Source organism: Odontesthes bonariensis, chromosome 21 (genome assembly GCF_027942865.1).
Source record: "Odontesthes bonariensis isolate fOdoBon6 chromosome 21, fOdoBon6.hap1, whole genome shotgun sequence".
Classification (NCBI taxonomy): Eukaryota; Metazoa; Chordata; class Actinopteri; order Atheriniformes; family Atherinopsidae; genus Odontesthes; species Odontesthes bonariensis.
The window spans coordinates 12,790,058-12,818,021 of NC_134526.1; the positions used below are offsets into that span (position 1 = coordinate 12,790,058).

Here is a 27,964-nt window from a genome sequence, read left to right on the forward strand (position 1 = left end):
ACAGCAGGAGGTCCAAAACCATCTGTTAATGAGTAATATATGCCTAAATTGCACCATGCATTGACAAAGTTTGTATCTAAAGTATTACTATAACCAAAAAGCACAGTAATTCTTGTCAGTATTGAGAGATTTGAGACCCAAGCAAAACCATGAAGTTTACATAGAAAAAAAATTAACTATTAAAAAAGGAGTAAAATGCATCACTGAATAAAGTTATTTGGCTTCATCGTGTATGTGTCTACTCTTATCTCAGGGAAAATACAGTCAAAAGGACAAAACAATCATCAAGTCTGTGGCACTGTCTCACTTTGCAGGAGGACCCTTTTTCAGAAGATTTGTCTGCCCGAGAACTTTAAAATAATAAAAAAAATGCATATGATTAAAAAAAGAAAAAAAGAAATCAAAGCATGGGTATGAAAGAAACAATGTTGATGATTTAAAAAGGATTTTATTTTTCTGGTCCAGTAACCAAAGGACAGTCATTTTTTTAAATGAACATATATAACGTGCTGGCACAGATAGGAAAACAGAGGGGGAAAAAAAATGCTTTGACAACTTCTATGAGAGGAATATTTGACTCAACCTTAACCAATATTTAAAAAAAAAAAAAAAAAAAAAAAAAAAAAAAAAACCTAGGGAAACAGCAGAACCTGAAACTAAAACAAATACATCATCTATTGTAATTCAAAAGCAAATAAATACACCTCTGAGTGATCATGGGATTGTTAGGGAAGAATTGTACAGAATCAAAATACGGTGTTTACTACCACATACTAAGCTTTACAAATACATAAATACAAACATCCACTAATTCAATATGCATTCCTTCACAAACATTTCTAATCAATCATTCAACCATTTTTCTTCGCATCAATGCTTAAATTTCTTTTCACATCTGGATTTAAATCCCCTTCAAAACAGATTTTTTTTGGAGGCAGTTAGTGATTTTGAAAGAAAACAGCTGCACCGCAGCAGTTGCTGTAGTGTCACCAACTGCAAAGGAAGAGAAGACGGCTTATTTCCCACAGATTTCGTGGCAATATTGAGTTTATCACAAGCAACTGTGGGGTTAGTGATATCGTTATAGCACAAATGCTGACAAAAAAAAAAAAAAAAAGCAGTTTGGCATTTTACATTCCCCCATTTTTCTTTAATTTTTTTTTACATGAAGGAGTCTCTAGAGACTGTGGGGTAGAAGAGGGCTGTTACAGTCCAGAATGATCCTTCATTAAGAAACCTACTGTTTATATGCCAGGACACACAAACAGGGAATAATATATTAGGAAACAGACTCTCAGTGGCCTAAAGGATTTATTCATCCCTAGGCAAACAGTTTAATTCATTTCAGCTGTTTGACAATTGATCATTCATACATTCTCATCTCAAACATACATCTCACTAATGCTCAAGCAGCAGGCTAGTTTACTTCAGTTTACAAAGCTCAACTTACTTTACAAATCATTGTCAAAAAAAATCTGATAAATCAGCATTCAGTATATATTAAATCAGCATTGATTATCATTTCCATAAAGAGCTGTATCCAAGTAATGATAAACATGATAGAGCTCTCCTTCATGTTTCTAGGATTCTTTTTCAAGACCAGCTCAGATTACACTTTAAAGAGAAAGCAAGAATGAGAAATATGTCACATGAAATGTCATTCTTCTTTCAGCTCTCAAAGACTGGATTCATTTGTCCAGCAAAACATGTCAAAAGAGTATAAAAAAACATCCAGATGTCTACAACTGAAGGAGAGTTGGAGTGGAGTGCACAAACTATGGGGCACAGGCGGTTTCTAGGTGTGCGAGTCCATCTGCAACCACAGTATCCACCACCAGTGCAGCCCAGAGAGGAACCACCCATTATGGTTTTTTCTGGTCCTGACGAAACTGTGAAAACACCCCTGAATGAATTGAGCTGTTAGTGTGTGCCTTACATTCATAAGAGCAGTCTTACCTGCCATTACACTTCAGCTGAGATCTCCAAAGAGAACTGAGAGCTTAGCTACTTGCCTCAGTAGCCTGAAGAGAAAGTGAGCCCTGGAGGAAGAAAAGGCAGCAAAAGGAAAAGCAAGCAGAGGGGCGGGAACTACTTGTGCCCAAAATACTGTTGTGCATGCAAAGGCAGTGTGGTATTCCCCTCTAATTCTTACTCTCTTAAGAGTCGCAAAAATGACTCAGGCATAGCAGGGTAAGGCAAGGCATGAAGAGTCATGGGAAGAAGAATTCTTTATCCTAATGGAATTGGTCATATTTAATTTTACATTCTGAGTAGACAATGCAGAGCCTGTCAAAAACTCAGAAGATATAACTATTGTAAATACATTAGCTGATTGAGTGATTGATTGGCCCAATCTCTTGGTATGTAAAATTAACTGGATTATTCTTGGAGTCCAGATTAATAACTGACCAAAAAACAGTCAATCGTGCTGCCCGCTGCTAGTCTGACCAAAATATCTGAAGCGCCACATTGGCAAAACTAGAGGAAATGTGTCAAGTCAAGATGGGAACTGATTCCCTGAATGCTTTTATCCTTATCCATCTCGCGTAAGTCTTTATTTGGGTGTGCTGAGCTTCTTAGGAGTTCCTGGGCGCTTTTGCCAAAAGTGGCCGGGGATGGTAAAGGCGTCAACACTCATGGACATGGTTTTGGACGGGATGACAGTGAACTGCTTGCGGTCAGAGCTGTACTTGTAAATGGACTCTACCATCTCGGGTGCGATGATTCGCGGGCCAATGCCAGTGAGCCGTACCATCTCCTCCGTTTCAGGGTTCATTGTATAAACTGCTCTGAACTGGCAGCTGTAATCTCTGAAGAGGATGAGGAAGTGATTGGCTGTACTCTTCTCCATTTCCTGAAGAAAATGTAGAGACAATAAAAATAGAATTGTTATAGGATTATTATATAAAGAGTCCATATTTGGTCTAAAGCCTCCACTCCAAGTGTACCATTTATTGTCATGTTTGTGCAGGCATCTTAGATGGACTGAGACAAAAGGATGGCTTACCTCTACAATCTTGTTTTTCTGTGGTTCATTGACTTTGCCAGCAAGGCAGCAGCGAGTAATGGCATTGTGAATGATGAACTTGTTGGACTTAAAGCTTGGCTCCTTGTACAGCTTTGGTCCTGCAAGATGCAGAATTTCCAGATGTCACACACCAAGCAAAAGTATGCTTGCATGTTTGATTTTTTACAATCTCTTATTTTTTTCCCCAACTTATCACTGACCTGTGTATTCTGGAATGGAGGCAGGGGAGGAAATGGTAGAGCCATTCTCCCAGTCCTTTTCCCCATTCTGAGCACTCATTCGTCCTGGTGACATTAACCGTGATCGGGAAGGAGAGTGTGAACGGCTGAAAAAAACGTAAAACAAGTTCAGTGATTAAAGTCAGTAACAGATAGGTACATTTAACAAGTACCTTTGCATATGACAGCACTGATAGCAGCTATGATAAACGCAAAAACACATGTTGAAAAATTGTAGTTCACTCCATTATCAATCTAATCGATATAAATGTAAAATTCAATCGTCCATCTTAGCTAGATTACAGATAATTTCAAAATAAAGATATTCCTCTTTTCTGACAGTTATTTGAATAAGGTTAGGGGGAGCTAAATTATGCACTTTTAAAGCTTTTCAAGATTAAATGCAAACCATCGTCACTTTGAAGGTTACCTAGGAGATTTCCTGATAGTCATGCCTCCAGAGTCATTCGCCATAGAGGACAGGTTCATTGTTGAGTGGGAGTACACCTTGTTAAGCCTACTGCCTACGAGGAGAACAAGATGGAAGGAAATCAAGTTTCTATTCAAAAACAAATCCGTGTGACTGCAGGAACAAGGCAAAATAACAAATAAACAAACAACTCTGGCAGTGTTTGTCAGTGGTATTTACCCATGGAACCCTTGACAGGGCTATTAAACAAGACGGAGTCATCTCTGAACACAGTCTTGGGTCTCTGCTTCTTGACACCACGAACTGTGGTGGGCTTCTGCCTCAGCACTTTGTCCAAGTCTTCCATGATCTTCAGCTGGTGTCGCCTCTCATACTCCTGCCTGGTGAAGTCTCCTCTGCGTTGGGGAGTCCCCTCTGCTGGTGGTGTGCGTGATGCTGGAGGAGTGCCTGGGGTCTGAGGTCTGTCATCACCTTTATTCCCCCAGCCCTCGATAATCATCCACTGCGGCTTGCTAAAAGTACAGGGTGAAAGTTTCAATTTATGATACTGAAAGGAGAAATTCATGAGGAGACTAAAGTATTAAAACAAGTTAAAGCACCAATTTGAATTATTAATTTAACAAATGACAGCACTTAAATGAATCCTAATCATCATCAGTTTTTGCTGCATAAACTTCCTAAACACATTCAAATTCAAGAAATTTGATCCAACTACATGTAAAGTATCCATTGTCATTGAAAAAGTTTTACTTTGGTTATGAATGCAGGTATTAATCTCACTTTGACTCTTTTTCTTTTTCCTGCTCAAGTTTGCGTTTCTTCAGCTCTTCTGCTCTTTTCTGCTGTTTCTCCAGCAAAGCTGCTCTTCGCTGAGCCATCTCATCCTCCGATCGATCTTTGTCATCCTACATACAAAGATTGCAAAGAGAAAAAAAAAAAAAAAAAAAGCATGAATACAGTCACAAAGAAAGTTTTAAATGATAGAGACTTAAATGATAGGAATCAGTAGCCAACCTTGAAAAAGAACCCAACTCCTGCTTTTGATTCTGGCTCGGTTCGGTCACTCATCGAATCAGAGAAAGCGTCAGGCATTTGCTCTTCCTCCTCCGCATCTCCTCTCAAGTCAGAGAGCGAGATCTCTATCAAGCTGCTGCGTTTTCCATTCAACATCCCTGCTGGGGCATCACTCTCAAAGGAACACTCTGATGGGGCACCAGAGCTGCACCCCCCACTTGCAAGCCCTTCCTTCTTAAAAGGACTACGTAAGGACCCCGCGTCGAGGTCAATGCTAAACACACTCTGTCCATCGTTGGAGCCTACCTCTGACAGGTTGTCGTCAGCTGGAGGATGGGGAGTTGGAGTAGGAGTTGGAATGGGGGTCAGTGTGGGTGTGGGGGCAGGAGTTTGTCCAGAAGAGTACAGCTCATCTGGGCTATCAGAGTCACCTATTGAGAAAGATGAAGAAGTTTGGACTTGGGACTGCCAGGGACTTACTCGACGAAGATGGGGGATGCAATCCACGTTTTGATGTGGGATGAGAACCCTCGATGAAGTTGGGACCTTCATGTCCATTTTATTTCTGTGTTTGGGGCTTTTAGGGGGTACAGACTGGGCTCTCCGATGAACGTTAGGAGATTTCGGAGGAGTGGTATGGTTTGTGATTTTACGGGATGGTGATGGAGAGGAAGAGGTCGAGTTTAAACCTCGGGTCGATTCTCGTGACAGGCGTGCAGGGTGTGGAGTGGTTGTGGAGGTTTTAGGGCTAGATGGAATAACCCAGGATTTGTTGCTGGAAGCTGTATCTTTCTTCTTGATCATTTGATTTTGCTGCTCAGTCAGTCGCTGCATATCACTTTGCAGAGAGGATAGAGCTGCAGTTAACTTGGACACAGCATTGTTGTAGTCTCCTAAAGGAGCAGCTGCTTTCTCACCAGGTGTTCCAGAGCTCTTCCCTCCTGGTGCACCTACCTTTTCTTTGGTCTGATTGACCTCTTTGCTAAGTACAAGTCTTCCTTTAACATTGCCTTCATTGTCCACAGAGGGATGCTGTTCGTCTTGTTCCTGCTGCTCCTCTTCCTCCATTCGAGCAAGCCTTTCCTCCAATGTCAAGCGAGAGAGGTCTTCTTCTGTAGATGAGGTGGTGACCTGGCCATCTCCTCCTTTCCCCTCACCATCATCCTCATGCTGCTCTTTTTTTAACTTCAGAAAGGCACTCTTCCCCAGTCTTTGCCGGTGTTTTGCAAAAATAGCCTCTATGCGTTTCTTCTGGGCTTCAATAGCTTTGCGCTTTTCTTCAAGCCGAGTACCCAGCTCAGACATCTCATTGTTGAGCTGGGGGCTTTCCTCAGATTTCTGTGCCCACGTGGTCATCTGTGGAGAAGATGGGCTGCTGGCTTTAGGAGAATCCATATTCTTTTTACGTTCAGCAAAGCTGGTCATCTTCACACCACTATCAGACGCCTCTTTACTATGGCCTGTAGCAGAGTTTGCACTGACAGCTGGTGTGTTTGGAGTAGACTGGGCCTTTGGCAGATCTTCTGAGGCATCTGAATCTACACTGCCGTCTCTCAAGACTGAGTCATCATCTCTTGAACATTCAGAGGCGTTTCTGGTGCGAGCTGGGTCCCTGGACTCTCCTGTAGGGCGGTACATCATTCCTGAGCGTGTTGGAGCAGAGCAACTGATGGGTGTCGAGTTGCTGTTATACCTAGAACTAGCAGGGTCATCAGGAGAGTGGAGGTAGAAGCCATCAGGAGCACCATCAGGGTGTAAACGAGGCTCCATCTTGCTCTCATTGTGAATAATTTGCAGAGCTTCTTCTATGGTAGGCAGCTCTCCCGTTTCAGTTGTTCCATTACCATTCTCCTCAGCCAGTCTTGGAATACTGGGAGTCTGAGTGGCCCACGATGCTCTCTGTGGACCATTGGGTCCAGGTGGTTTGTTGAGTAAATGGCTGAGATCTTCAGGTGGAGTGTAGGGCACTCGGGTTATGTTTTGGCCAGATGGGTTGAGTTGATCTGAGCTCACAGAGCGGGTTATTACAGGGTTGCCCATCACAACGTCCACATCACTGTCCAGGCCAAAAGGAATGCTGAAGGATACTGCTGATAAGGGCCGGCTAAGAAGAGAATAAAAAATGATAGATAAATAAATAAATAAATAAAAGAGGTTCATACAAAACGGTTTATTCATTTCATGCGTCATACCTCAGAGGCTTCTTGCTCCATGTCTTTCCAACTCCTTCTATATGAGACATTGAGGTAGACTGAGTCAAAGATCCTGAGTACAATGGGGGGGACACAGACATGTAAAGGCATGCAAACCACACAAGGATGCATACATCGACCCACAAAACATCAATGGAAGGAAAAAATATGAACAAAATATTTTGGATGTCCACACAAGAAAAACATTACGACAAAAAACACAACTTAAAAAAAAAAGAGTTGCGGAAACAAACACGTGTAAAATACATTATAAATGTTTCAGTAGCTTGATTTAATGATGGCAGGGGGCAGTGTTACTCTTACCTGATGCAGGGGAGGAAATTGGAAGGAAAGGCTTCTTAAAGATGGAGGGGGAGGAACTGCAAAGTGGGGAAAAAAACCTTTCAGTTCAAACAAGTTTCATTCAAAGAATATGCAAGATTACATAGCGCAAAATCTCATTCTGAAAATTTCTGTACCTGTTACCAGTCAAGCTACTTGGTGTTAGTGGTGTGGATCCATCTGACAAAGAAGGAAACCCTCAATTAGAATAGGTAACATTTATTGAATGTTGTCATCTCAATGGTAATGTTGTACACCATTCACAAGGAATCAGTGAGACTTACCTAAAGTGTCTATAGGCTGAACAAAGTCTGGCCTTTGTACTTCAAACCAGCAAAGCAGTTCTGACAGGAAGCTCAGAAAGTTCAGCTAAACAAAATACACACAGTAAATCAGGGATTAAGACGACAATGTAGTATTTTCAGTAGTTTAATGATCGAGACTGTGAAAGTACCTGAAGCTCCTTTGGTGTGTATAGCATGTCCTCCAGTGCCAAATGACAGCAGCCCTTCAGACAGCTATCACAGAATTCACGGATGAACTGCAGGTTGTACAGGCAGTCTGCTACAGACATGGAGTCCTTCATACAAACATCTTTCAGAGAGACCGGGAAACAGAGTTAAAACTGACAAATATCTGTACTGAGAAGCCATTTTATATACAGGTGCTGGTCAACGAATTAGAATAATTTGAAATAGTGCAATCAATAAATTCTTTGAATGCATTTTTCGTGCAGAAAGCAAATCAGGTGTTCACCGCACCTGTCCTACTCGTTAGACTAATCACAGAACTCGTTACCTGTAAAAAAATTTGCTCAGCTGATCTTTCCAAAAGGCCCATTTAGGCCATTTGACTGTGACACTGTTGTTTTATTGAATTAGAATAATGGAGAAACTGTTTCATTGAATTAGAATAATTTTTATTATAATTAGAATCATCACTTTCTCAGTATTTTGTGGCTGCCCCCTTGGCTTGTATGACTGCCTGAAGTCTCCGCGGCATCGATTTGACCAGCTTGTCGCAAGTTTCCGCACTCACAGCTTCCCAAGCAGTGGCGATGTTCTGCTTCAGCTGGTCCAGCGTAGTAGGCTTTCTGTCGCGAATTTTCCGCTTGACGATGGCCCAAAAGTTTTCAATGACATTGAGGTCAGGCGAGTTGGCCGGCCATGCCAAAACTTCAAGCTGTTTTTTAGTGAACCAATCTTTGGTCGACTTTGCCGCATGAGCCGGTGCAAGATCCTGTTGAAATATGAAGTCTTCTTCGCCGAACTGTTCCTCAACAGTCGGAATCAGGAACGTTTCCAGAACATCTTGATATACGGCAGCATTGACAGTCTTCTTGAGGAAGAAGAGTTTCCCTACACCTCGAGCGGACATGCATCCCCAGACCATAACGCTCTGGGGAAACTTGACGGATCTTTTCACGCACTCGTGGTTGTAGGTTTCGCCACCACGACGCCAGACACGAGGACCTTGGTCACCGAAGGAGATGCAGAAGCGTGATTCGTCACTGAAGACCACTTTCTGCCAGTCTTCAGCAGTCCACTCGCCGTGTTCTTTGGCCCACTTCAGCCGTTTCACCATTTGTTTCTTGTTCAGCATCGGTTTTACTGCTGGAACGCGAGATTTGAAGCCGAGTTCGCGCAGACGACGGTAAGTGGTTGATCTGGAGACGTCAGCGCCGGTCTGCTTGTTCCACAAGTCGGTGAGCTCGGAAGTGGACTTGAACCGGTTGCTGACTGCGATCTTTCTCAGCTGCTTGTTGTCGCGAGCAGAAGTTTTTCGGACGCCGGAACAGTTGGTGCGCTTGCTGCAGTTTTTCTTGAGAGCTTTGCAGACGGAAGACTGGCTGATGCCGAGCTGCTCAGCAATTTTAGTTTGGGTCAAGCCTTGTTGGCGAAGGGCTTGAATTTGAGCCACTATTCCGGTTGAGAGGTCGCGCTGCTTACCCATGATTGATTTTACAACTTAGAAATTCTACTCAACCCTGACTTTATACTGCACAGTGAACACTCTTCACAGAAAACAAACATTCGAGCATTTATTCTAATTCAATGAAACGGTTTCTCCATTATTCTAATTCAATAAAACAACAGTGTCACAGTTAAATGGCCTAAATGGGCCTTTTGGAAAGATCAGCTGAGCAAATTTTTTACAGGTAACGAGTTCTGTGATTAGTCTAATGAGTAGGACAGGTGCGGTGAACACCTGATTTGCTTTCTGCACGAAAAATGCATTCAAAGAATTTATTGATTGCACTATTTCAAATTATTCTAATTCGTTGACCAGCACCTGTAGTACGTGGTGAAAATGTTTTAGTACCTTCAAGTCTTAGTAGGCCAGGGCAATAGTAATGTATGACAGCAGCAACAGCACAACCACTGGACAGATCTTTAACTTCATTTACAACTGGAAAAATCGGCTTTAGTTTGGACTGAATTTTATCCTTCCGGTATCGAAGCTATAAAGCAAAAACAAACAAGACAATTAAACTCTAAAAAGTCCTCATAATTGTGCATTTACATAATTGACCTTCTAGTTCATGTTAACAACTACCAAAGTCAAGCTTTTAATAATACAAGCAGGTAAAACTTTAACACACAATATAAAATGTTAAGAATTACCATATTAATGTCACAAAGAGTGCAAATAAAGAGGCATGCTAAGAGAATGTAAAAAGAAATGAGTTTGAGTGAGCCATGGAAGATACAAAAGGGATGATTTAATTGGAGCAACAAGGAGGGTTTTATCAGGAGAAAGTGGGTCAAGTGAGGGTCTCAGGAGGCAGAGAGAAAGCTAGAGAGAAACAGTCTCAAAAAGAGAGAAAAGGTTTCAGGTATAGCTGCAGCACACAAACGAACAGCCCTCTCTCAACAGGGACCAGCTAGCTGAAAGCCTGTCTCTCTTTACCCCCACACAAACACACCGTTTTATCCCACATCAGAGCAATCAGTTGTTCAAGGCAGTTTCAAAGTCCTGCATGAAAGCAACTGTGATTCATGCGACGTTCATGTTTCCACAAACATGACCTGCCACACACTGTGGTAACTCCAGAGCAAGTTCACTCAGCAATGCAGACTAAGTTATAATAGGTGATGCAGTCTTACAGCAGCATAAGGGGGATTAAAAAAAGAAATGCAAAAAAAAAAAGAAGAAAATAAATAAAAAAATCAGACCTGATCATGATATATTTGCGTAGAACTTTAATGAAGACACTGGAGGGATGGAGGGATGGAGGGATAGGATAGAGGAGGCAGGGGAAAGCAGTAAACTTACAGGAACAAGTTTCCAGTACCAGCGAGTAGGACACTGTCAAAGCAGAAGAGGAAATAACACGACATAGAGAAAGAGAAAGGCATGGAGAACAGGAGCACAAGGAGAGGTTTTAAGCCTACAGTGGAAGAACTGGACAAACAGGAGAGAAGATTGTGATTTCTTAAAACGACAAAACAACCTTGTTCATACAGCATAGACACTGCCCAATGTTTTAAGGTGTCAACTTCTACTTGTTAGGCTTCTAAAGTAAGAGACCTTCAAAAACCTAAGGCCATCGTGGATGAGACCTAATCCAGCTGGAGCTAATGCTGGGGAAGGAATGCAAAAGCAAATGGAGCAGGATACTCTGAGAGCACAAAATAATGCCAACTGGTGATAAATGGTCAAAAATAGACATCTGCCCGTACATCTTTATTTTTCATTTAAAAACAACTTGTTTATTCTATCTTTATAGCAGTTTTCACATATGGACCTTAGACCTGAAAGTGTGTGCTGGTAAGAGTTTTTTCTTAATTCTATCTTCTGCTGACCTGTATTTTGCGTGCCACTCACAATTATGCGATCAGATATGCTATAGATATAAACACAATGAAAAGCCTCACCTTCTATTCTCACTGTGTTTTAAAGAAATGAATGGCAATTTCAACAATGTTATTTCGACATCAAGTCCTGCCTTGTGTGCGCTCTAGAAAGATGTTTCTCACACACCCCCTTCTTACACTTGTGCTGGAGAGCCCTTTTCCAACTGAAAATCTGTGAAGCACGTGTGTGAACAGCAACTGCAGAAAAAGTCTGGACCAAGTTATCTGCACAGTCTCATGTAAAGCTCTGGTGTTTGTGTGGAAATGGCTTAAGATATAAACGTGTCTTTTCATAGAGGAAGAGAAAAAAAATATACTTTGTTAAAATGGTGCCTCAGAAGGATGGACATATCTCTATCAGAGACCAACATCTGTGCTCCATTCTACTGGTTATTACTGAAGCTCACCCTGATTCCAACTATTATAAAATGGCACCACACTAGTGGCAGCCTGCTGTAGTGGCTCTGGACTGTCTTCTTTGCATTTCTACAGTTTTTGTTTTTTTTTCAATTTAATTGTCTATGCCAGTTTGGATGCTGGGCTGCTGAAATGATTTCTGCTTCTTTTTTGTTTTTTCAAACAATCAAACATCTGTTATGATGCACAACCCTGCCAATGGGAAAGTTGTATGCTTTTGGAAGCAAGCTTGAGATTTTCAAAGCTCAAGTGATGCCTGGAATAAGACAACATTTTCAGTCAAACTGAAGAGGAGATGTCTAGGATGTAGGGCAGGAGCAAAACAGCGTGGAAGGAGAATTTTGAACCACTTCTTCCCTTGATCATTATGGAAAATGTGAGTATCACTGATAGATACAATGGAGGACTTTGGAGCTATGTAGAGGATGCAGCAAAAATATTGGTATGTTAATATTATTCGTTTCACTGAGACATGCCTGTGGGAACAAATCTAACACCTCTTTATCTAGATTTCAGACTATACAGGCAATCAGACTGCAGACAGAGAGGTAACAGTAAAGGAGGGGGGATTGTAGTGCAAGTAACGACAGTTGGTGTATATCCTAGACATGTTACTAAGAAGAGGAGCGTTTCTTCAACCTGGGATATTGCACAGCTGGCTGCGTGTCAACTGTGTGACCTGCCAACACTGTTTATGACACATCAGGTAAGTAGTTGCCAAGCGACCAAAAACAAACAAAAACCTAATCCATTCATGGCGATCTCTGAATATTGCAACCACACCTCTCTCATTGCTTCACTGCAACTTTCCAAAAGTTTGCCTGCAGATTTTTTAAATGCGTCTCATTTTTACTTTTATCCATTCATTTATTTAGCTATTTATCCTAAATAATTTATACTGCAGTAATGTAATTTACCTACAGGGAATAACAAAGTATGATTGAATTTAATTAAACTGATGAGTCAGTATTTCTCCCACTATAGCTGCCCATGCAGACCCCCCATAATGGCCTGCTCAGCTGCATCTCAATCCATCTGGTTTGCCAATAGTAACTTTGGTCACCAAAATTGATAAATAATTGCTGGTCACACACATTACTGTTTGTGTCGGGGGTTGCTTTTGCATCTGTGCTTTGTTATAGGAGAATAAAGCCTTGGTGAACAATCCCAGACAATTATCAGGTGTGATTGAATGCAGTAATTGCATAATAAATACAAATGCAATAAATGTATGCAACACTTACAGAGGGTTCAACAAGTTGAGGCTCCGTAACTGCCTGAGATGAGTCATTCTGGGCTTCTGCAGTACGCTCTCTAAGTTTTCGATTCAGCTGGGGGCAAGATAAAACATAAGACATACATTGTCACATTGTTACGTAAATAAGAATGTGAGGCTAAATAGATGGTAGATCAACTACAACAGAAGGCTGAGGACAAGACTGAACAATGAGTCGTTGCTGATAAAATACAACAAAGATGTACGCTTGAGACAGGCTTTATTTCTCTGAACTGCTCCTTACCCCATTAACCCAATAAAGCAGAGCGTCCTCCCAGCTGGCAGCTCCACCCAATAGCTCGGCAGAACCACATGTCTTCACCGCAGTCACCGTCTCCATGGCTCCCACGGCCATCAAGGCATCCATCACTGCAAGGTGAGCGCTCTGTACCAATCACAAGGGAGAGAGAAGATAAACTGAAGACCAACAAGGCAAGACAACATAAATCAATTACAGTTAACACAATCATGTTGGACACTTTTATTTCTAGTGGCTGACCAGGGCACTGTTTACTGCAGTGAAGATACCATCTCTGTCTGCTGCAGCTCTGCTGTTGTTTACCAGCAATATCCACTAGAGGTCATTAGAGCACAGCTGCACATCAGCAGAAACTTTGACAGGAGTTCTCGGACAGTAAACACATATATCAGTTGATGTAGTGGACGAACTCTGGACCCATGTTTGTACACTCATTAAATCATTAAGTAGGCAGTGGACCTGTAATATGATAACACAAATGTCCCGGGACTTTCATTCCTCAGATGCTTTCCCTTTATTTACCATCCCTTCAGACACTTCCTTTCTCTTCCCTTTTGCGCAGTGAAATGTTTCTTCATGACTCATGTGTAGGAGACTACAGGATATAATGAGAGGCTGTAACTAGATCAGCAGAAAACACTAAAAAGAACAATGCTATGGAAAAACAGGTGTTTGAGACGGAATACATTTTTGTCAGACAACTTGATGGATATAAATCCTACTGTAGACATGGATTTTACCAAAGTATAATACCAATAAAGCACAATATCTAACAACATTGCCAAGCCTTTCTATCCAAGAGATATTTTCTCATTACTAGAAGGCCATTTGTGAGCTTCTTAAAATACCCAGATCGTATTAAAATGCACCACCTACATTATCAGCTCAGTTAAAGCGAGTCCCTTAATTCTTTAAACCTGTTAGCTTATTAGAAGTTGTACTCTGTTTGTGCCATAAGGCTATAATCGACAGTGCTTCTTATGTCTCATGTCTCACCTCTGTCTTGCCAGAAAGTATTCAAACATTTTTAATTAATCTAATTAACTAAATCAAACTGCTGCCTTTTGTCCAAGTTTTCATCCAGTATTAAATTTTTTCAAAATACACAGATGGTAAAGTGAGTGTTTTTTCATATCTTTAAAAGATCATCTACTGGAACACAGCTCATTAACAAAGTCAGTACAGCAGGGTTAAAACTAAGTTACAGGAAATAAATTAAATTATTAAATTATCTACCTCAGTCCATACCTTTTAAAGTGTGATGCTTTATCTTTGACTTCTTTATCTGTGTTATTTTTAAGTTTCTAGACGGCATCAGCAATTCTCCTACTACTGGCGAACTGAAGCAAGGACTTAATTGTAATATTTCAGTCTGAACGAAAGAGAGGAAAGGCAGGTCACAAACAACACATTCCTGCAAAGAGGCCACTCACTCAATCTCCAGGATACAGTTTTGAGCTTAATCTGTTCACATGAGTGCCTGGTCTCTTTAACTACTTACAAATTCCACATTAGAGGCCAGACATTTTTACTCCCACCTCTTATGTAGCCCCAGATGGGGGCTGGTGGCAGTCCAGCTGCGTATATTAGCCCTGCCTGCATGTCTGCCTACTCAACCCTGATGTAAAGTGCTGACCTGAGCAGACCCAGTGCTGGGACAGGCAGAGCAGGCTATGCCAGCAAAGGCTTGTCAGATAGTACTGGGGCAAGCCCTTTGAATGTGCTGCACTGTCATTCACTGTGAGCAGTGTGGCCCTAACACTGATGCCGAAATAAGGGTTGCTACTCGTATATCCATAAGACGTGGCTTCGGTTTTTAGTGGATTTGTATGCAGCACGGATGGGAACGAATGGTCTGATACAGGGATGAATGTATGAGAATGAGGAATTTGAAATAAATGTTCTACTAACAAGTTGACTGACTCAAATGCTTAGCAAAGATTACTGAGAGATGGTAGGATTTAACATTTTCTAACTTCAGTCGGTCAAAATATTGTCGCTTTCCTACAATTTTTTATTTATTTATTTTTAAATGTCAGCTATTGTTTTACATGTACAAAGAGTTATGAGACATGTAAATAGTCTATAACCCATGTGCAATTTGTGCCAATGGCAGCTGGGATAGGCTCCAGCCCCCACGCGAGCCTGAATGTGATTAAGCGGGTATAGAAAATGGATGGATGGATGGATGAATAATACAACATGCATGTCTACATCTTTGCTGACAGATCTATCAGTAAATTATTCTAGCAGTTGGGCTTTTAACACTAAGAAAAAACAATAAATTAAGGTTGCAACTGATCTTTGCATTCAGTCACAATGTGTAATCATTGGTTGGAACTATGGTTACACAGGAAACAGGTTGACTGTGGAAGTGAAAAACTGATCTAATGAAAAGTGTGGCCAATTCTGATGTCATGTTGGACAGTAATTATTTAGAGAATAGACTAGAGAGGAATTCAAGTCAAAAACTGCAGAATGAAAGGTAGAATAAGAAGGGGGAGTCACTTAGTGAATTTCCCATTGCAGACCCAGGAGAGCTCGCTAAGCTAAATCACAAGGCTCCCTAATGAGAGTACAGAGAGGAGCCACTCGAACGCACAGCTCAGTGCCTGCCAGATCACCATAACAACCAACCAGCTGACCCACAATGCACCTCAGTACAAGCCTGACTGCAGCACTGATCAGTGCTCCTGGCTTAGCCCTTGCTCTCAGCTCAGAAACATCCAGCACCTCTCAAACCAATGTGACAGAAAGAGGAAAAATGAACACTCCATCTGTTAATCCCTCAAACATGAAATGTTTATGTCCTTATTTTGCAAAGCTGCTTGCATACATGTATGAACAACTTTGTTAAACAAAGTAAGCAAAGACATCTTGTTGATCATTATGCAAGATTATGATGAGGGTAAAATCTGATTAGGTCTGAAATATGACTTAACCCCACCCCCCCTACTCTGCCTGGTGCCTGCAGATGAGGAGACAAACAGGGGGATCAAGCAGGCCTGGGGCCCAGCAAGGGATTTTGGAGAGGATATTATATGAACTCTTATATGTACATGAACTGAAAGCTTTAGTAAAGAAAACCACATACAAAAGCTAACTTTAATTACAAACGTTCATTTTCAGTCAGCACAACAATTAGTGTAAGATGATGGTTAGTGTTTCTGATAGTCTGCCAGTTCTATTTCCAGCTAAGCTCTCGACTGGTGTTCACTTGACCAGAAACCTGCCAACACAGCAGTATGATTTAAGACAAACTGTTACAGCCATTGCAAAACCAACAGGGTACCAGGAAGAGTTAGCTGCATTATGGCTAGATGACTTATTTTCACTGTGGGAACCAAAGTCAGACCCCATCAGTTGTGTACTCAATAGCCCTTTTGACACAGCCCATTCAAGGTGCACCTTCATTGCAACCACTGCTGGAGGCTGATGCAGTCTCGAATCTGAACATATGCATTAAAGGGGAAGCTAGTATACCGGGACAAGCCAACCAGTTACAAACACTGCTAGATATGAAGTCACAACTCTCCCACCACAATGCTAGCATGTAGGACTAACCCTGACTAAAACCGTTCTTGGTCGACTAGCAGTCGCAATTTATAGCAAGTAGGTGACTATTTGGCATGCTTTTATTAAAAAAAATATATATTTTTCCACACAAATATCAGCTGCATGCAGCACTTTGATTCATCCACCAACCCCTATCTTTTTCACTCACACACACACATTACATCAGCCCCTCCCCTCTTACACAGTGAATCAATACATTGTCATGCATAGAGGAATGCTTGTTAGATCACACAAAAAACGCCTAGATTTCCCAGCTTTGAGACTTTTTGTGGAACCATTTAAGGTTTATTTTTCTTTTTTTTTAAATGTACCAACCAAAAAAAATGTAGCAATGTTTTGAACCAACAGTTACTTTCAGTGTAGGACAGCCCCTCTCTGTTTCAAGCACAAAGAGGGAGACTTGATATCGGCGCATTAAATAAAGATCATACAGGTGCGTCGCAGCCGATTCAATGAACGAGGAGCCAAACAACGACTGACAAGGGTATGAAGTGAAAGAATAAGGTATTCTCTTGCTTGCTCACCGCACGATTAACTGATTAATGAAAATTTGGGTGACTTTTACTGTCAGCTATAGCTTAGTCAACTTTTAGGGTAAAGCCCTTCTAAAAAGCTATTCTAAAGCATATACTAAGTTGGCACTACAGCCATACCATTTGGTTAATTATGAATAAGTAAAGGTAAAGAACAGCTGCACAATGAGGAGTTGCCATTCCATTTCTTCTTCTTTTTTGTTATTCTTTTAAATAAAGTGAATTATATCACAACTTTTGTGTGAAAAGTCCACGGTCAGTCACTGGTCATCTCTGCCATGTCAACCAATCATGGATGATGACGTTCAGTCTGTACGGCAGATTATCTCTAATCTTCAGAGATCTTTATCCTCAATCTGAGGAGTGATGGGGGTTGGGCTTCTATCAGAAGGACGGGTACCAGTAGGACATAGACACACTAACATGTATACAACCTCAGCGACTACAAATAAACAAAATGATGACCGAGCCTAGGCACATAAACACATATTTCCTTTCTCTAAAGGTATTTTTCCAAAACATTTAATCATGGACCCAACACAAATTAAATGTAATTTCAAGGAAAATGGGACTCACAGCCCACACCATGAATTTTCTTCCTCAGTATATCCGAGTCTGTTAACTGAGGAACTTCTAAAAGCAGTGACAAACAGCACAACAGCTTCATGCTTTAGCAGTCATATCATCAGCATTTTGGATTAGTTTTCGTGTAATGTATAAAAACACAGTGGAATACACCATGTGTTGTTGTTCATTCAAGACTTTAGTGCATTTTAAGACCTGCTAATGATCAAATGATTTTTATCACGTACTGATACATAAGTCCTTAAAAATGACAGAGGGACTACTTTCTTTCGACATGTTCTATCTGTATTAGGAGAGCTACAATGTGTCTCCTTAAGGCCTACTTTGATTATAGCACAAACTAGATTTACAGGCAGCAGGTCTCTGATGCTCTAAACTAAGCCAGCGCCAACACTTGGTTTATAATGAACCAGTTTTCCTGGATTTCCATGAACCTAATTTAACAATGATTAAAGGCTTGGCAGAATGGAGTACCTGGCAGCAGTGTTCACCTATCAGTAACAAACAGGAATTTCATATACAGTGTAAGCAATAAAATGTTATCCTCTGGTAAAGCTTCACGTTTTTTTAGAACAAACCGCAGTCCTGGAGCAGATTGCTGCTGTTGCAAAGCCATTTTACTGGCCAAGACCCACATTGAGGCTCCATCCTTGTAATGCAGCAGCATGACCCACTTTCTTTGCTTGCAACAACCTAGCTGCAGTGCCAGCCAGTAGCAGACAAGCTCCAAGAGCAGCCAAAAAGTGACTGCAGGGCTCATACACCAAAGCCGTGAGCAGCAGATGCATCACTGACAGTAACAGCCAAATAAGAGTTTAATGATTTGGATTTAAAGCTGAGATGGACCATGGTCTGACCTCAAAACCTTATTCAGAGCTAGGACACGCAGCATGAGAGCAGATAAATTCATGCACAAAGGGATTACAGAAAACATCATACATGACAGATACCTGTCTCATTTGGCCCTTATTGCTGGTGCAGTGGTAATCATAGAAGCAAATTGTAGCCATCATCACCGCCTACAATTATTAACCTCTTGAGTTTTCAGTTTTATTCTGCTATTTTATCATGTTTTTTTTTATGCATGAGCCTGGATATGTGTGCATGTGTATTTTCAGATGTAGTCATATGTACATGGATATGCGCATTTGTACATTAATCTCCTTACTGCACTGCCATTTCATTTTCATCTACCTCAATTTCAAGCAATTTCAAACTTTGTTTTGAATAAAGGTGCTGAGTAAATTATCATCAGCATTATTATTATTATTGCTTTACTTTAAAGTATTTATACCACTGACTTCTTGGTGTAAACTACAGTGTGTCTGAGAATTAGTAAATCATCATAAAGTCCAGCACATATCTTTGAGTCAATCCCCAGGCCCTGCACATCAAAAGTGTCCTCGGCAAAGACACTGAACTCCACGTTGCCTCCAATGCGTACATCAGTGTGTGGATGATGAAGAAAAGGCACAGACTGTGTTTGTGAATGAGAAACCTATTGTAAAGCACTTTGTGCAACCTAGCTAACCTTCAAAAAGGTGTGAAGATTTACAATTCATACCAGATAGAAGAACGATTCAATGCTGAATTCAGTGGATCAATGAGATTACATGTGACATGCTTTAGACAGATCTTAGCAAAATACTTGACCAGTCACTCATTCTGCACTAAAAACTAATTATACCAAAAGGCAGAAAATTAGAAGAAGCAAAACAGTAGATAAAAATAAAGACAGGAAAATCCTGGTGAAAAAGATGGACGAATATTAACCTTCTTCGTGCACCGCATGTTTAGTTAATATGTTAGAAGCACAAATGTTTACATGCACACAGTTTAGTTGATTATCACAACACTGTCATCAACAGTACAGCGGTCAGCTGATAGCTGCAGTGAAGCAAACAGTGTTCACTTAACAACACTGTTGTCAACAAATCCCCAACAGGTCCTACTCCGCTTCAAATGTTGTTCAAAATGTAGGTGCATGAATCAAGATGGCTGGGAACTGCTGCCTCATAGTGGGAAGGATATTGATCTGGGTAAAAAAGTTTTATAGGAGTACTTCATAGTCACAGTGAGCTGTGACAACTGAAGCAAAAAAGCATCATGTAATAATTCTAGATTTGAAAACAAAATTTGTAACATGTATGTTTCCAGGCGGGAGAACTTAGTTATTTATTATGCTACAAGAAAGTCAGACAGACAGATCTTTTGTCAAGGGCTAAGAGGAAAAACCTGTTTCTCTTGATTTAACTCACTCAGCCGGCTCAGCGTAGTCCCTCAACACAGCATCTAAAGTTTCACCAGAACTGTTTGGCTATTGTTCTGATCTGGACCATCTATTGTATATAGACTCCGTCTCCCTCTCACACCCTGAAAGTAAAGTAGTCATGCCCTTGTCCTCGCAGCTGGAACCACTCATCCTCTGAGATCAGCTGGGGAAGCGTTTGGGAATGGGGGAAGGGCTGAATGAGTGGGGGTCTTTTTGATGTCTTTTAATCCCGAGAATCAAAGCATAAACATGCCCCTATATTAGCAACTGAGTGAACCTGACCCGCTTGTGCATCTCCACAGACTCCTGGAAAGCAGACAATCTGGTTCCTACAGAGAACGCTTTCACTTATTTCGGTGAGAGACATCTCTAAAACAAAATAATGAAAAATAAACTCCTTCTTAAGGTCACCATGACCACTAAAAATAGCTTACTCTTCTAGGGGGGAATCATCAACTTTGTGTACTGTTAAAAAAAATTTAATAAATAGATAAAAAGGCTGTTAGTCCCCATGTTAGAGGAATACATTACCATTTTGATGGGTTTATGTCGAAGGTCTGCATCGGTTACTGTTGTGTCCAGGTCTTTGGCGTTTACGCCTCTCTGAGTGAGGAGCTGCAGCAGCGCAACGTTGTCTTTGGGCTGTGCATCGGCTCCAGTATCCCCAAGTAATAGGCTGTAGGTGCGACAGTAGAGCTCTGAGGACTGCAGGAGGCGCGTGACTGGAGGTTTAAGGTGTTCCTGTTCATACTGGTCACAGTAGAAGGGGTCACGTAGCTCTGCAGGGACATTTTCTTTCAAGAAAGTGAGAGAAAGAAAAAAAATAAACATTTAGATTATGAAAAATTTGAACAATTAGACCACAGTTTGCTTTCCAAGCTGTTGCTCGTTTGCTGCCGTTGTTAGGAAAAGCAAGGTGACAACATTTATGAATACGCTAACTTCTCAGTCATTGTTAAAATAATATGTAACCATGTGCTCCTCAAAAGAGCTGCCTAACACTCAGAAAATGAAAAGAATTAATATGAAGAAAGCAAAAGAAAACCATAAGAGGATAGAGTTTTTAGGAGGCTGTTTCCTGAATTTGTAGTGTAATTAGAACAGGAAAGGTTTAGGGCAAACTAATGGTAGGATTAACAGAAAGGCAAGTGTAAAATCCTGTCTGACTGAAAAAGACCGTCAGAAAGATTCAACCGACTGATGAAAAAAAACAAAAAACATTTTCTATGTTGTTAGCACAACATTTTGATCAGATATTTGCAAATGAACATCAACCAAAATGAGCCCACGAGGTTAGAAAAGACTGAAGCCACTGTAGTGCAGAGTGAAGTTTTTCTTTATTTCTTTTTCCCTTTGATAATAATAATTAATGATGTTGATAATAAGCACTCTAGTATGGCCTGATTTTTAACCAAACATTTTCATGCCACTGTGTATGTTAAGACATATGTTGCAAGAAAAATGTCTGTTGGCCTTTATCAATTTTGGTTTTAGCCAAAAGAAAAACAAGAGCATGTTCCACAGAAGCTGGCATAGAAACGTACCGTCTGCTAGGTTCAGTGGCAGATTAAGACAGCTCTTGTAAACCACACAGTTATAATCATACAAGTGAGTAAAGTAGAGCAAGCACCAAGGTCAGTGGGGCATGATGAGCTCAGAGGTTGGCATCTGCAAATTAAAAGATGTTCTGCAACTTGTAATTGCAGAACATTTTTACTTGCCTCTTTTTTAAAGCTCTTGCCTAATTTTTGTCCAAGGCTTCTTTGAAAAAAAATTAATAAATAAATAGTTGTCAAAGATCTACAGAGATGATGTAAATCTCATAATGATAATTCAGCAATGTGACAGGAATCTTCAACCTTACAGATAATTAAAAACTTTTAATTTGTGTCACCTTAAAGAGAATGTGCTGGAGAGACAAGGCACCGATATTAGAGGCTAGATGGTACACAATGCTATTCAGGCTGAGGTCTCTTTAAAAGAAACCTATTCTGCAAACATTATCCTATAAACACACACTTGACGCACCCACTCTACAACAGGTTTTTCGGCATACTGACAAAACCAGCAGGAAGTCGTGTGCATACAACAGTCTTGCTGTTTAAAGGGCCTGCAGGAAAGATAGATGAAAAACTGAATTTAAAAAAAAAAAAAGAAAAAACTTTAATGTGTGTTCACGAGAGCCCAAGACTGTATCTTACAGAGAAACAAAGGGGTTATCACAAAGACACCACCCTGGTGATAACTACACTGTTGCATCATTATGCAGTCGTGTAATGGATCCACTGACATAAGGTACTAAAACAGTCTGTTGTGGACAGTGTCCTGTTCTGTCTCTTACTCCACAATGACAACAGTTGTCAGACAGTATGGTCAAGCATGCCATACGTTTCATTTTGTTGTGAACTTTTTTCTTCTGAGCACTACAACTAAACTGCTCTGGTATCAGCAGTTTAGTTGTCATAGGCGCATGTCGTTTTTTTTTATATGTAAAAGGGAAAAAAGTCCCACAATGATGTATTTTAAGAAGAAAACAAAACCCTCCCCCAAAAGGCAAAGCAGAATGCAAATGCCACAACTCTGTTAGATGAGTTATATCGATATGAGCATGATTTCCCTATGAGACAGTCTTGCCATTAAAAATGAGTTTCATGTCACATATTGGGGACAAATTGAGTACAAATGTGAGTAGTGAGCTCACACAATTGTCCAGAAGTAGGTTTTATTCAATTTAAAACTACATAAAGCTCACAGCTAATCATAAAAATAATAATTAAAGGTGATGAAAAGAGGGATCTCTTGGAGCTGTATTACAGAATAAGTTAAAGAGAAATGTGAGACCACCATAAAATTGACAGCCACACACCTCCCAGAACTATTTAGATTTAAAATACAAGCGTCTCTGGTTCGATGAACTGGAGCAACTACCTCGCTGTCACTTTCACAGGTCATGGAGTCAGCGCTTATCAACAGGTTTGAATAAGAAGGCAAAAGTCAAATGTGTGCAAAGTTTATTGACTCCGTCTCACATTTTCATGGTTTGTTGAGCTGGGAGCTCACTAATAAAGAGTTGCAAAGGAGATTGCAATCAACAAATGAAATTTAGACCAGGAGGTTTACACCCTTGTACCTGCACAAAGTCTGCGCTTAAGCTTACTGTGACCTCTTACCGTCTTAACAAGGTGAAAAACAAACTAAGCTGATATGCAAAATATTTTTCCTGGTAACATTGTCTAAACTTTTTAAAGCGTCTCATACAGCTTACCACCGTAGCTGTAATCAGCTGAGCTGTGTTAGGTGCTATCTATTCTGACATGCACTGTTTGATAACAGCAACCATGTGTCCCATTTCATTGACTGTTTGAGCTAGCTTGCTGGTTGCGTCACAGACATTATCACACATGGCTCACAGCACTCATCACACAGAGAAACAGAAGCTTATACAGCTTTTAGTTGAAACCAGCCTCTGTTTAACCAAGCCAGGTCATTTGGTAGAAAAGGGTTTGACGAGACCCTACCAACCACCCGTTCTCATGTTGCATTAATGTGGAACAACCAGAGTTGGATTTCAAGGTTTCCTGAGTAACAATGTACACTGAGTAGCTCCCTTTACTACCAAGCTGCCTGGTGAAAACTTTCAGGAACTCTGGCAGATGTTAAATCATTTATAAGAGCACAGATATGCAGAAGTGCACCAGAAAAGCATTAAAGCAGGAAGCTCAAATGGCAAGATTCCCTCCAGGAAGTCATGTTTGGCCATCAGTGGTTAAACTAAAGTCTAAAAATGCCAATATGTCAATTCTAAAGAATATTTTACAATTGTAACAACTAATGATTGAATGCGTTTTGATAAAGTTCCAAAATGTATTCCTCCTGCCAAAGTTGCATTTAAAATATTTTCATCATGTGGCTTAAAGGATCCAACACTTAGGCTATCCACTCTTATTTTTGGAACAAAGCAGGTATTGTTTTATTGCCTCTAAACCTAGCTGTACTGAGAGGGGACAACGCTAACATCTCACTCTCCACGTGGCCACGAGTAGTGAAATGCGAATGCCAACAAAACAAAAATATTTCAGATAAGACTGGAAGGAATTGTCAATAGTTATTGATGTCTACTTCCCACTTTGTCTTTTTGGATATGATGCACATTACATCACTTTTAATATTTAAATATGCCAGTGGATGAGTCAATTTGTTAAGACTTTACTATTCAATCTATTATAACCAATAAATAACAAAAGTAAAGTAGCATATATTGGGAGCCAACGGTTTAGAAAAACTGCATGAATTCTACACTCCATTCATTTGGTCAGTTACTGAGTTAGTTAGCACAGTGCTCATATATTGATTGTTGAAATGTGATCTGACAGCATGCGCTCAAAAGGAAAAAGCACACTTCAAGCACTACACATGAAGTGCCTCTTAGGTTCTCATGCATTCAAAGGTTCACTTATCATAAACATGCTATCCCTGACAGCAATGTGTATCCTGTAACATTAGCAAAGGCACTGATCTGCCGCAGAGCAGGAGCCTTAAATTGAATTGTACACAGAACAACGTCCTATAGACAACATGTAATTACATTATGGGTGCTTAAGAGGCAAACAGGACAACACTGGAGGGCAGGGTGAGTACCTATCATGCAGAACTGTCCTCTAGTTGGAAAAAAAAGAGAAGTCTGAACTCTGAACTAGATCTTTGTGTACTTTTCTAAAGCCCACTTGAACCTTTGATGTGTAGTGTAGTGTGGTGTGTTGTGGTACCCGACTTTGTCTACAATAAAGTATCAAATTGTATTGAAACACACTTTTCAACTCAATAACTTTGCTAAGGGGCCTTACCTTGGAGTTTCAGAATAGCACACCAATAGGAATTTGAACTTTCTGAGTAAACATTAATAGCAAGCCAACATCCTTCTCAGGTCCTTGTCCCATGTTGACACACCATAGTTACATTGACTGGAAAAAGGTGAGTAATTGCGCCAGCGGGACTTCAGTATGACCCCATAGTTTTGTAGCTAAATGTAAAGGTAGTACCTGCAGTACTGGTATCAGGAGAACTGGTTTAGCAGCAGTTAAAAGTATCCACAGGTGAACATTAGTAGTGTGAACTCAGACAGAATACTAAAAGACAATAGTAACATACATCATCACCATGAGCTTGTCAATTTATAAAAGCAAGTCTCTCCCCAGCAATAACAAGTAAATTGAATTTATTTCCAATGTAATGGCAAACACTAACTTACGTCACAATCAGATGATCTGTCAAGTCATATGTCACAGCAATTTCAAAAGGTAGATTATAAATGACATCTTTGCTTAACCACTGGTCCCTAGCTTTGTTTATTTATATATATATATATACACACACACACACACACACACACACACACACACACACATCATGGAACATAGAAAAATCCCCTTTCAGCTTGAACAAAAATAAATAATGGCCACCTTTCATTAATTAAGCCTTTGCAGAATATACACTGAACTACTATGCTAAAGCATGGGATTAAATGGTTATTGTTGGTGGTTGTGGTGAAGAAGAGAGCAATTTATACAGGGGGGGGTTGTCTACATTCTGGCCTTTTTTTAATATATATATATATATATATATCTACATAGATATTTCAATGGAAACCCATGAGCAGATTATCAGACCAGATAGATCAGTATTTATTTCAGAATTGCTTATTAGACTAGAAAGGTTTTTTTCTAAAGATTTTAGCTCCCTTAAATAGACCTTTAACAATGCTCTGGGTCAATCAGGACCTAAGTTAGGCTCGCTATGTGGTCCAATGCTGAATTGCAAAGACAACAACTGTCATCTATTGTCCTCATTAAGTTAAGCTTAAAGAGCTGAGGGCCAGATGACCCAGCCAGGCTCCAGCTGGGCTATGTGCTGTTAAACCAAGTTTCTAGAAAGGGACTAGATGATGTCATCTTGAATTTGCATGAAACTATCAGCAGGCCATTTACTTGATTAACAAAAACTGATTGCAGCATTTGTTCTTGAATTCCTGTGCCTTGGCACTGAGTGACTTTGACCACAGGGCGTGGCTGAGGTGCTAAATTGAGTACACACAGGTTGGAAGAGCCAGTAGGCTTGCCTGGGATTGTGTAATTAACAAGTTATGTTGCTAAAGTAAAACAGAGTTCACCTCGCAACCTCTCCAGGCCAGACTGAGTCAGGTTTCTGCTCCTGGAAGTTCTTTTGGTTTAGTAATGCCCAAGTTTTATTTGAAGACAATGACCTATCATCACACTGCTGTGTACACATTGGTGAAATAAAGTTGACTGCAATGAAAAGGGGTATGTTCTTAAGCCTTTCTCCTGGAGGATTGTTTTGGTTTCTCCTTTGGGAGATCAAATCGTTACCACTTAGTGTTCTAAAACAAAGACACATGTTATCTCCTCAGGGTCAAAGCAGACGGGAGTTCAAGAAGCCCAAACCAGAAAGAAGTCTTATGATAACATTGCAGTACGCACAATAATTATCTCTTTCAGCTGGGCGTGTTTTGCATCACAGAGGCTAGGCTAGATGATTCTTACGCTTGAATTTTGCTGACTAAGGATACTGGAAGAAAACGCCTGATTGAGGTAGCATAGGAGCCTGTGCCAAATGTACTTAGAGCACAATAAGCCATTGCCTGCTTTTGATCCCAATTTTTGTCTTTTTTGCTTTAGAAATACGTGCAATAAAACGCGCTGTGCAGTTGGGCAAGTGGAAGCTGTCACCGTCCCAGAGGGAGAAGCAAACCAAACATGAATGCCCCATGTGCTATGTCTGTGTAACCTTTTTGAAAACATGCCCAACCGCCTGTCATTTTCAGATGCCGCTACTGGTTATAAGACAAAAAGCGTGATAAGGGAGGCCTACGAGGGGAGGCCTGTTTCTCTGACACCAATAGGCTACTCTAGGAATAAATGACATGTGTCACAGTTAAAAAGAAGAAAATGCATGGTGTATGCTATGCGTCCTCTTTTCAAATGCGTCTCTTTGTGCTAAAATCGCTGAACCATACACATAATTCCCCTACATACATGCGCTCCTCGCTAACATATCGACACAATGCTGTACAACAAAAGGATGGTGGTCTTTGATAAGCCTCCAAGTGTCATTTTCACTCACCAGGCCTACACTAAATCCTACCTGCACTGCCGTAGGACTTCGCCAACAGCCATCCGACACTTGCGCATATTTTTGATTTAGTGCAGTCGTACAAATCCAATGGCTTTATGTCTGGGACCACAAAAGTCTTCTTCATGGTAGGGGAGTCCACCATAGCGAGTCTATCAAAAAAAAAAAAAAATGGGAAGCGGTGCTGGCAAAAAAAAAAAAAAAAAACTGATACAAGAGAGTAAAAAAATATTCAGGCAATCATTCTTTATGTAGACTAGTCCGCACGGCCACCGGGGTTGGGAATACGGATGTGGTTTTGGGTTTTCCTCGGGAAATATCCGCCCCGGTTTTTGTTTCAAGCCAGCTAATGTCCTCTTCTGCGTGTTTCTGGAGACGAAATATCCGATTAGTTGTGCCTTACAATCAAATTAAGCCCCGACCCGCCGGGCTGTTACAGAAAACCGAACTATTCCCCTTGTTTTTGTCCCTCTTCGTCCGCATTGCTGTGTTGTCAGTTCACTGTACGCAGCGCCACTTCAGTCCTGTAGATGACTGACTACCAGGTGCTCCACACTGACATCGCTCTCTCGCCCCGTCGTCCAATAGGAATCGAGCCTGAACAATGAGGGCGGGATCTCTCTGTGAACGCAGACAGCAGGTAGAGGTGTGGTGTGACTCTTGCTACAGGTGCATCTGGTGTACAGGTGAACGCCTGAGGGCCCAGCTTTTGACAGATTGTCAAAAGGTTGGAGATGAAGAGGAATATTGGCGTTTCGTGTATTACTGTAAAATGCAGCTTAATTTCTTGATAGGCGGTCTGAAAGCTCGTTTTAACCT

At 40.7% G+C, this 27,964-nt stretch overlaps 1 protein-coding gene across 3 annotated transcripts; it reads right to left on the reverse strand.

Annotated features, from left to right (window-relative positions):
* Positions 1–428: 428 nt before the first annotated feature.
* On the reverse strand, positions 429–27,675 carry camsap3 (calmodulin regulated spectrin-associated protein family, member 3). Of its 3 annotated transcripts, none has more exons than XM_075454890.1 (18): positions 27,158–27,675; positions 20,531–20,793; positions 13,019–13,159; positions 12,743–12,829; positions 10,501–10,533; positions 9,547–9,685; positions 7,679–7,818; positions 7,509–7,593; positions 7,362–7,404; positions 7,207–7,262; positions 6,883–6,919; positions 4,691–6,794; positions 4,457–4,581; positions 3,896–4,188; positions 3,677–3,770; positions 3,229–3,353; positions 3,008–3,126; positions 429–2,854 (listed from the first exon to the last, which is right to left on the reverse strand). In XM_075454890.1, exons 1-18 carry the CDS (start codon positions 27,288–27,290, stop codon positions 2,555–2,557), a joined length of 4,317 nt encoding a protein of 1,438 aa, XP_075311005.1. In that variant the 5' UTR covers positions 27,291–27,675; the 3' UTR covers positions 429–2,554. The 3 variants fall into 3 exon arrangements, with proteins under 3 accessions (XP_075311005.1, XP_075311003.1, XP_075311004.1); XM_075454888.1 differs by having other exon boundaries at positions 6,883–6,955; XM_075454889.1 differs by lacking the exon at positions 10,501–10,533 and having other exon boundaries at positions 6,883–6,955.
* Positions 27,676–27,964: the final 289 nt, after the last annotated feature.

Excerpts from the sequence above, each read along its gene's own strand:
- camsap3 (XM_075454888.1), bottom strand. The coding sequence starts at position 27,290 with ATGGTGGACTCCCCTACCATGAAGAAGACTTTTGTGGTCCCAGACATA. Across the intron at positions 4,189-4,456 it reads GAAAAAGAAAAAGAGTCAAA|CAAGCCGCAGTGGATGATTA; the intron begins GTGAGATTAATA and ends CTGTACTTTTAG. Across the intron at positions 3,127-3,228 it reads CTCCATTCCAGAATACACAG|GACCAAAGCTGTACAAGGAG; the intron begins GTCAGTGATAAG and ends TGCATCTTGCAG.